Below are 10,500 nucleotides of genomic sequence, written 5' to 3' on the forward strand. Positions count from 1 at the left end.
TCGGAGGGGTGCCGTACGACAGGGGTGCCGTACGACACTAGGTATCATTTCCCACCAAAATTTATAATCGCAATTCAATACTCATACTACCGATCACTTGGACCGATCACTTGGAACTGATAACTGATCACTGACCCACACACACACACACACACACACACACACAAACACACACACGCTCAAACGCAAACGCACACACCTTCGTACGACTATATCCTCTTTCCTTGTTCCACATCCCTTTTCCGTTTCCCTCATCATACACCCACTCTCCTTGTCAACCACCACAAACGACGGGCCCCGAGTAACATCCGAGTAACATCCGACCGCCAGGGGTATTTTGGCGACCGCCTTTCCGAACTTTTATCTTTTGCAGTTTCGTTCCTCTCTTCGCTCGCTGCACGAAAAGTCCTGCACTACGAGCGCCGCCGTCTCCGGAATCCAAAATATGGCAGCAGACGGAGACTACACGTTTAAGGAATTAGGAAAGACGTCAAGATTCGTCCTGCACTCGTATCAAGTGCTCGACCTTTGGAGACATGAACATCCCGGCAAGGAAATATCATGGAAAGACTATATGGCATGGGTGTTGTCTTCACATTTCTCCGCACAGACGACCCCACGGCCCATTCAAGTACTGCTTCAGTCCTTGTCTGGAAACGTCCTGCTGTATACTCATACGAAAGAGTCATGTACGGACATGCTGGATTCGCGATCTAATGCGAGATCGTTTCGCGTGTGTAAGAGCACGTTTGCGACAAGAGGAACTGATGGACGTGTTCGTGCTCTTATCGAGCATGTCCTGACTTCACACCTTCCTATGAGAGTTATGGCGTTGATCTGCCCTTCATTCACGTTCATCGGAGAGAGCAAGACTCGTCGCAAGTCAAGTCCTTTCCCGACTACTGAAGCAACCCCCTTTCAACAGCTGCTACACGTCTCAGCCGTGGTCAAGCTCATGGCAATTGTCAATAGAAGCAGGCCGAGTAAACGACGACGTCTGAACGCAACGCCGGATGAGGCTGTCAAAGTTCTCTCTGTACAAGGTCTAACCGACTTGCGTGACCCACTTCCGCAGAAGATTGGCTACATCATCGAGACTGTTGTCGGTGCTTGGAATTGCTTTGCAGAGTACCTCGGATTTCAAAGCTTGGAAAGGATGAGTGCACCCTACTTGAGATTGGTATCTCCCTTGGCGCAGTTTGAAGTGATTCCAACCCGAGAAGAAGGGTTTGCACCACTGTCTACGCTGGTCAAGTTTGTTGAAGACATGCCGGCAACAAACGATCGAACGAAGACCTTTACCGATGCCTTCGATCGGCCTGCAATCGTTGACAGCAACCTTCGCAAGTTTGTGGGAGACTTTTTTCAAGATTTGGAACGCGCGTTATTGTCAAGTGATCTCTACTCTGCTACAGAAGTCAAGGAAATGTTCTTTCTGACCAAGTACGTTCGACGCAGGGGCATCCTGCCCCCGAGATTCCGATCCTACTGTGCAGCATTGGTGAGACAGGTCAAATCCTATACGAGTGAAATCGCTTCCTCAGCGGCTGTTCCCGGTGATCCTTTTCCTCCTCCTTCGCCAGGTGCAACGACGAATCTGGCTTCTGCTTCTAGTCAGGTCGTATGTGCACGGCACGTTCTTCAAGTGGTGGGGGAGGCTGAATCCACTTCAACTGCGTCGGATGAAGCCTCTCTGGAAGCTTTGAATGAGGGAGAGGACGTGCACAACGAGCGGATCATTTTCTCTGAGATGAGGAAAGCAGCCGTGAGGATGTACAACTGCGACTTTGAATCTTTCATTGAAGCGTACGATGCCCTGACCGAAGACGAAGAGCTGCATGGAAAAGTTCAACTTGTCCTAACGGACCCTCCCTTCAATGTCCGAAGGGACAGGGGCCGCAACCATGCTGATTACGATGAAATCCGGAAAGAACAGTATGAGTCTTTCGTTAACTGCGTCGACAAGATGCTTCGTCCAGGAGGGCATGCGCTGATATTCTGCTCCGCTCAGCAATTCACTATATGGAGAGAAGCATTCACCGCCCATCCTACGACGTCTGGAGACTCATCATCATCGTCTCAAGCAAGCCAGCCCACATTTTGGGTTGCATCCACTCCGCTGTACTGCATATACCATCCATCTGTATGCAATGGGTTCCCTGGACGCGCGACGTTTGCGCTGTCCAACATGGCAGAAGTGGTCATTCATGTCATGAAGAAGGGTCCACAGTTCAAGGAAGGGAGGCTCATGGTGAACTACAAGTGTTTCAACTACGTTCCCTCCGAGTACCGTGCGACTCGCAATGTCATTAACAATGTCATGGGCCTCGTTCCGGGAGAACGGCACATGGTCAAGATCGGAGATACCTCTCGCATGCTAAGGCCAGAGCAGAAATGCGTGTCCCTTTTGAAAGAGCTCATCTGTCGTTTCTCCCAGGCAGGAGACATTGTTGTGGACCCGTTTGCCGGAACATTTTCAACGGCTATCGCATGTTTCAATCTGGACAAGGATAATGGAGCAAGGAGATTTATTGGTTGCGAAAAAGAAGCTGTGTGCTTCGAGCACGCCAAGAAGAAGGTCATTGAGAGCTACGCGGGGGCTATTGTGAACAAGCTGGTGGACGTAGGTCAGGTCATGACGGACGACGACATCCATGGTGCAGCTCTGTATGTGCACAACAGGAATGGAAATAGAAGAAGCAGGAATGGGAAGTGGGCACCCCCGTCGGGCCTACCTCCCTACCAGACTTTTCCAGATCACATTCTAGCCTATCTTTCAACGGCCTGGGAAAGCCCTGAGTTGATTCAGAAATGTCGCAATGTTCCGCTCAACGCTTGGAAACGCGAACTACAAGGTCGTTTTCATCAAACAGACGTCCACGCCCTCCGAGCGATAGAGGCAGTTCAATTCGGCGTAGCGTTGGCGCCCTCTTCTGTTCGGCATCCGAAGGCGGGACTCGGGCTTTTTGCTACAAGAACATTCGACGTTGACGACGACATCTGCCTCTACTACGGCACGTTGGTCTATCATGACCTTATTCGGTCTAAGTCGAAGAACAAGCCATACGGAGAAGGGCTGATGGGAGTGGACCGCGAACGCTTCATGACCTATGCCATGCTGGTGCCAACGCAGGGACGAGTTTTTCAGAATGTGACGGACCTTATTGATGGACAAAAGGCCATTTCAATCGTCCCTTCCAGATTTTGCGTCGGGGCTTTCATCAACGACCACCGCTATCACCCAGATGATAAGGATCACAAAGATTTTGTTGACGGTCGTCTCGCCAATCCGAGAAACGTCAACGTTGCATATGATCTGTCGGTGTCAAAAGTGACCTCGACGTCTGCGTTGCAGAAACACACGCTGATGCGCGTCAAGGCATTGAGGCTTATCAATCCTGGAGAGGAACTGTTCGCCGACTACATTAGAGATATCTTCATAGAGTAGGGGACTGTTGGACTCCATTCACAATAAATTTTGTGACCGCATCTTCCTTGTCACGGAGAGGATAGAGGAGAGAGGAGAGAGAAGAGAGAAGAGAGGGAGGGACTAGTTTGCCTGTTGCGCCTTGAGTTATCTTCCTATTGAGAGTTTATTGAGTATAATGGGAGTTTTGCTTTTTAGCGTTTTGCTATTTAGCGTTGAAGGGATATGGATCGGTGTATGGATCGGTGGGGGGTGGCTTTGGGTATGATGTACTGTATGTAAGCCGCACTGAGCGTGCGGTAAGTGGTTAAAAGTGGACATATAAAAGTATGGCAAAACGGTGCTGGTTCTCGAAAAGTAATGGCAATGCAGGCGGCAATGCTTCGCAATGGAAAACGGTGGTTTTATAATGTATAATGGCGGAGGGAGAACATACCTGACCTGAAACGGCAAATGATGTATACTGCAGAAGCGAATGGCCAAGGTAGGGCGCTGTCGGGTGCGACACACTCGTAAGGATGGGTATCGACGGCGGTGGTGAATGTCCCACGACGACGGGAATATTCTTACATACATTTCGCAACAAAATGCCGAAATATTCGCCTCTTCGTATTGTCACCGCCAAGTTTGGTGTACTGATTACCGATGAAGTCCGAGAATGGACTGCAGCCGCCAATTAATTTCGCCGTGTGTATCGTTTCGAAAAAATGGGAGTTGAAATGCACTGTTTACAATGAGAATCCAGGATGTGTGACACCGAGTTTCATTAAAATTGTGATGTGTACTGCTATCCCAGAAATTATGGTGTGCTGACGACCGAAAAAGACTATAATGTAAATTGTGTAGAGTGATTCGCTTTCATGTTGAGGATTATGTTGACTCATTGCCATTGCATGAAATATGCGGACCTCCTGCCAATACGATTTGACATATCCACCACTTTTTCTTATATTCTTGATGTCATAACAATGAAAGTCCTTAATCTCTCTTCGTATTCTACCAAATGATATGAAGGATGTCATGTGTGCCACCATTTCCCAAATGTCGCAAGATTAAATTGTCACCGCATCTTATGTCAAAAGGGAGACTGTTCACCGAAATACGTTTGAGATCTGTGACAAATCACGAGCTCTGGGACGAGATAATGATTCGCCGTGACTGTGACCTTCACACGTACACAAGTCATGAGAGCCGTGGAATATTGTTACATTATAGGAAGTTGGGAAAGGAAGACACCTCTGTGTGACGGTCGTATCCTGCCGAAAAGTACAGTACAGTACGGTACAGTGAACACTGTTACATTATAGGAAGTTGGGAAAGGAAGACACCTCTGTGTGACGGTCGTATCCTGCCGAAAAGTACAGTACAGTACGGTACAGTGAACAGCACTGTATGATATTGTTCCGATGTGACATGGGCGTGACCCTTCTTACAGGTGGCTGTCCTGGCGAGCGCAGGGCGTCCTAAAGGGCGTTACAGAAAGTTTCCTAGACCAGCAAGGAGACCAGCAATTTGTTATTAGAGATATGTAACGGCAGAAACATGTAGCATTGCATTCCATACGTTTTGATCATTCTCTAACTGTAACGGCAGTATTTTTGCAGGTTATGCATCGACAGCAGGAGAGATAGTTCCATGCTCGACTATTGCGATAATTATGTAAACTTCACCCTCCGCCATTCTTCCTGCCCTAAATACAAGGTTCTCGTAGTCCCTGACCCCTCTCATTTCCTCTTCCCACTTCTTCCTCTCTACAAAGTTCTGTCTGTCGTCCGTTGCGCGTCATGAATGGCCCTACAGTTGTATACAATGAGCAACTCGATCTCCCATTTTGCGTACGGTGCAAACACGCAGTCGAATTTGATGGTGTAGTGAAGCATATGAAGAGAAACCATTTAATTTCGCATGAAAGCAGCATTCAGATTGCTGGCGAGATTGGAGACGCCCGAAGCCTGTCTCCCATTGTTAATGCATCGGCTGCTGAGATGAGACACAAATACTTGGCAACGACTGTGGTTGAATATCGTTCCGGACCTGCCCTTCCGCCTCTGGAAGGGTTTCCCACGGCACTGTGTCACAAGTGCCCCGACTGCGGATATCTGGCACGGAAAGGCGCTTCCGTTCGTCGAAATTGTGCTGCGAGTAAAGCGTGCAAGGGACATTTATCTCGTCAGCTCGATGAGGTGAAGGGACAGGCCATCTTTGGCGGAAACAAGTGCAGATACTATCAAGTCGTAGAAAACGGCGGTGACCTCTTTTCCGATGTCCTCGCAGAATCCATGAGGAAACTGCAGGGAGCCACTCCAGCGAGTACTGCCATCAACGAGGCCGGGATTTCAGAGATGAGCGCATTACTTTCAGTTTTTCGCTTCGACACTCACTTAAAGCGTTGTGGGCTTAAACTTTCTGAAGCCAGCTCCCTGTGCAAGAGTACTGACAGCCGTATACGCACACTTTCACGCGAGGTGGTCACAGCGTACCACAAGCAGGCCTTCGACATAACCGAACAGAAGGTTTGGATCAAGTCACACACGTTTATGGAGTCGGACCTCAACATTGCTGTTAGTCGGAAAACTGTGGAGCACTATGACAACAGAATGGTCCAAGTACTGGAATTCGTCTTCAACTTGATGTCTTCCAGCAGGCAGTTGTATCAATATATACCTCCCGATGCCATTCGGAGTGCAGAATCTCTGCGAGCAGATTCCAATGCACCAATGGCATCCAAGTTGCGAAACTTCCATGATATCCTACAGAACCTCCTTTTTCGTCACAACGAAAGCAACGAACTAATCGCCTTGTTCATCTCATGCTACAGTGTCATTCTCGATCGCTCAAACGAGTACCGATTTGCGAACGCCAGCGAATTGACTCCCATTCTCGCAGCCGTGAAGCACTTTGCTCGCTGCCTAGTCGTGATGGAAATATATCTCTACAGCTCTAGCGACACTACCGAGTCTTGGGAGCGAGTCTTGAAACTGAATCACCCGCATGTGGATAATGGCCTTCAATATGTGCAGTACTGCATGAAAGTCTGTAATCGCATCAAGGTTGGGGAAGTACATAATATTCGCTTTCTAATCTGTCCGACGCATCCGAGATGCGCAATTATTGATGGAATCGAGCTTTCTTTATCGCAACTTGGATTGAAAATGAAGCAATTGCAGAAAATTTCATTGGGATTGATGCAAGAAAACTGCTCAATGGACTCAGGATTACAGATGCATTCTGGTCGTCCGTTCAAAACCTGGACGACACAATGACAGATCAAACTCCTGGCTACTGGTTTGGAATGCACAAGGCAAACCAACATCATCTTTTTCATTGGTCTCAGGCCTTACAAGGCAAACTGAAGCCCTTACTCCTGGAATCGGACACATCCCTGAACGAAGACAAAGCCAGAGCATATCTACAAGATTGCGAAAGTCTACAAGAACATATATATACGCTCTTGCAGGTATGCTCAGGAGCACCGGCAAGGGCATCCGAGTTGGGGATTTTGCGGGTTTGCAATACGGCAGTAGGACGGCGGAACATCTTCACTCAAGCAGGACTCGTGTTTACTGTCATTACGTATCACAAGGGTCGCAATGTGCACGATGGTGTCGGCCGTCCCATTGCGCGATATCCTGATGCTGTTACTGCGGGTATCTTGCTCATCTACTTAACAGTTATTCGCCCTGTCGAATATGCCCTCGTCGACCTCCTCGCGAAACCCAATGAGGTCCCAGAAGGTTCATCTGTCAGAAAATTTGACCACGTTCATGTGGACAGTGCCATATCACTAGGCGAGAGGCATCGTGACCACCTGTTCGCCAGCCGTGGAGAGCCTTTCGGAATTTGTCGATTGCGCTACTGCTTCGAAAAGGTAATGAAAAGTGCGGGAATCCCAATTGGAACCAGTCAATACCGGCAGTACCACAGTGGAGTAGTGAAAAACTTCCTCGCGCATAGCGAGGAGCACGAAACAAACTGCACGGGAATGCTTCACACCCAGGCAGGACATTCAGAGAATACCGCTCACCAGATATACGGTGTATCCCCCCTTGATATGAAGAAATTGACGGCTAGCCAGCTTGAGCGATTCCGTCAGGCCTCCAAAACGTGGCATGAAGTACTTGGGCTGTTTGACGGGGAGCCGTGTTCTTACGAGAACGCCTACGAGCAGCTGCAAATGACTGCTAGTGCACTGGACACTAATGCATCAGCAGGGACCCATCCGATCGATGTCACAAGTCACATTTCGCGTCTTGAAATGACTCTTCAAACTCGCGTTGAGGTCCTGCACAACGCCATTCTCCATATCTCCGACTCTTTACTTGGGAAAAGGCGACTAAATGAATGGGTTGGTACCGAGGGATACGCCGTTCTGCCCGAGAAGAGAATCTGTCAACCTCCTTCGCTGCTGAAGCAATTGCAGATTTTTCTCAATAGAAGTGACGCGCATTTCAAGTCCCAGGAACAAGAAAAGGCAGTCGTGCATTGTGTAGCACCAAAGAGCGACGCCTTGGTCGTCCTGCCAACTGGTGCCGGGAAGTCGTTGACTTTCATGCTTCCCGCTTTCACTCACAAGACAAAGGTGATGGTTGTAGTCGTTCCACTTGTGGCTCTGCAGCTTGACCTTATCAAACGCTGCGAAGATGCAGGTATCCAAGCCTGTCAGTGGAATGCGCGGGATGTAGCCGGGGCACGTATTGTTGTCGCCAGCGCCGAGCATCTGTCTTCACCAGACTATCAATGTTTCCTTAGGGAACTAAAGGTTATGAATAAGCTGCATGCAATATTCGTGGACGAGTGCCATCTGGTTTTATTATGGCACAGTTTCAGAGAAGCCATGAAGTACTTGCGCGGTTTCATTCGTCCAGAACTCGTCAATGTGCCAGTTATCGCTCTAACGGCAACAGCCCCACCGTCCATTGAACAACAAATTACTTCCGCATGTGGATTGTCAGACTTCATCACTGTGCGTCAGAAAACGTCGAGACGGAACATCAGGTATGAAGTTTACAACGTGAAGAGGCAAAATCTCAATCGTAAGGTGGACGAAATGCTTGACTATTTGCGTAACGTTTCCGGTACATCTCCCTCCAGAGCCATCACTTACGTGCAAACAAAAGATGAATGTGACTCGCTCTGTATGATGTTACAAACCCTGAACCCGGACATGCCTTGCTTCAAATATCATGCAGGTATGGAAAAGGATGACAGAAATGCAATGCAATCCGGCTGGGAAGATGAATCTGATGGACTTCCGCACGTCATGGTTGCAACGAAAGCATTTGGATGCGGCATTGACATCTCCACTGTTCGGATTGTCGTACATGCTGGTCTTCCAAGCACGCTCACTGAGTACGTGCAAGAAAGCGGACGTGCCGGTCGTGACGGCCAACCTGCCAAAAGTACTGTGCTTAATATTATCGATCAGTTCAATCATTCAGTTGAACCGCAATTGTCCGGTTTCGGTCCTGTACATGGGCTTACAGAAGCAGCTGGTGAGTGTCGTCGGTGGCTGGTGGACCTGTTCATGGACGGGTGTTCTGATCACCGACCTTGTCAAGAACGTGGGATGGAGGCTTGTGATATTTGTTCTTCCGAAGGAAGTGGAATACGTTTACGTAGACGTGCTTCCGAATTCCAAAACGAGGACACCTGCAGGAAAGAAGTTCAGATTCGACCTACAAGGAAGCGCGTGAACGCTCCAAAGAGGACAGAATCTCTGCAAACACCATCGAAAGTTGCGCATACTCCATCGGACACGGTTACGCCTTCTCGACGCCCTACTCCATCGGACACGGTTACGCCTCCTCGACGCCCTGGTAAGGACTCGCGAATGAAGGCGTGGAGCAGTTGCGCCTCTGAGACCTCGGCCAGTGCAAAAGACATATGCACTGGGTATTCTCCTCGCCTGACCAAGTTCTTTTGTCCTGTATGTAGTGTGAAGAAATCGTCTCTCGTGGAACACAAACCCAATGCCGATGAAAGGTATTGGGCATGCTACAACCGTCGTTGTTTACGATGCGGCCAGGAAGGACATGGCGTGAAACAATGTACGATGTTTCGGGGTATTGTAGGGGCATGTCGCTGTTGTGGTGTCCGCTTCTGTTTAGGGTCTATTGTGCACCCAGCGAAAACCTTTGGTCAGAACAACTGTCCTATCAAGAAGATTATTTCTATGGCTCTTCTAGTTTGGAATGATACAAACATGAGACAAGAGCTTCGTGATGCATTCCAGCATCTCTCTTCTGTGAGGACGGTAGAAGAATTTGAAAAATGGATCCGTGGTAACGAGAACGACTCCGAAGCAGATAAATTTGCAGAAATCGAGGACCCCGGTCTATTCAGGGTCGCTCCATGGCTATTTCAGAATGTTCTAGGAATACGCATGTAGTTTTGGATGATTAATATTCAAGAGTGTTCTAGGAATAGTCACATAGCTTTGAATGATTACGTAAAGTGTAGAATTTCTCATTGGCATTTCTCGGCGTTGGACAGAAGACAGGAGGGCCGGGTATGCGATAGCTGTGCTATGAGTATCGATGTACAAGCAGATGTAACGAGCAATGATAGAGCAATGATCAACAGAATGGTATGGTCTTTGCTAGAAGATGAGATCAGTGGACTACCAAAAACAAGTAAACGCGCTTGCAAAGAGCCGTCGATTATATATGTTTTCATGAAGTTTTTATCTTCACTTCTGCAGATTTGCTTTCTTTGTTACAGGGGGGTCGCCATATAGTGCCATCTTTGTTAGTGTCAGCTCAAACCCCTAATCCCTCATTGAACACGAGCCTAAATCAATGCCATATAATCACATGCTTAATGCAATTGAACATTCCACTTCACTCGGACCCATATTTCCAACAATATGGAACACACCATACTACCGTGACTACCACACACTATGAGACTCCCACTCCCCCCTAACTTTCAAAACCCATGCGAAGAGGCCATCCCACAAAATCATATAGAAAATAGGCACAGCACTACAGGAGAGTACCTTCCCCCTCTCCGATCGCGACACCGAGCACCGCATGTAGAGTCGCGCCCCACCCCGTGACGCCCGCTGCATCGTG

General features: G+C 48.5%; 2 protein-coding genes across 2 annotated transcripts; both read left to right on the forward strand.

The window, feature by feature from the left end:
• The first annotated feature begins 445 nt into the window (after positions 1 to 445).
• Positions 446 to 3,448, forward strand: CHC_T00010184001 (adenine specific DNA methyltransferase). The gene has a single exon (XM_005710694.1). The coding sequence runs from the start codon at positions 446 to 448 to the stop codon at positions 3,446 to 3,448; it is 3,003 nt and encodes a 1,000-aa protein (XP_005710751.1).
• A 1,859-nt stretch (positions 3,449 to 5,307) lies between these two features.
• On the forward strand, positions 5,308 to 9,120 carry CHC_T00010196001 (ATP-dependent DNA helicase RecQ family protein). Its single transcript, XM_005710695.1, has 3 exons — positions 5,308 to 6,459; positions 6,762 to 8,422; positions 8,628 to 9,120. Exons 1-3 carry the CDS (start codon positions 5,308 to 5,310, stop codon positions 9,118 to 9,120), a joined length of 3,306 nt encoding a protein of 1,101 aa, XP_005710752.1.
• The last annotated feature ends 1,380 nt before the right edge of the window (positions 9,121 to 10,500 follow it).

This window comes from Chondrus crispus, genomic scaffold, assembly GCF_000350225.1.
Source record: "Chondrus crispus Stackhouse genomic scaffold, scaffold_66, whole genome shotgun sequence".
Classification (NCBI taxonomy): Eukaryota; Rhodophyta; class Florideophyceae; order Gigartinales; family Gigartinaceae; genus Chondrus; species Chondrus crispus.

Excerpts from the sequence above, each read along its gene's own strand:
- CHC_T00010196001 (XM_005710695.1), top strand. The coding sequence starts at position 5,308 with ATGAAGAGAAACCATTTAATTTCGCATGAAAGCAGCATTCAGATTGCT. Across the intron at positions 6,460-6,761 it reads ATGTGCAGTACTGCATGAAA|GCCTTACAAGGCAAACTGAA; the intron begins GTCTGTAATCGC and ends CATTGGTCTCAG. Across the intron at positions 8,423-8,627 it reads ACGTCGAGACGGAACATCAG|GATGACAGAAATGCAATGCA; the intron begins GTATGAAGTTTA and ends GGTATGGAAAAG.
- CHC_T00010184001 (XM_005710694.1), top strand. The coding sequence starts at position 446 with ATGGCAGCAGACGGAGACTACACGTTTAAGGAATTAGGAAAGACGTCA.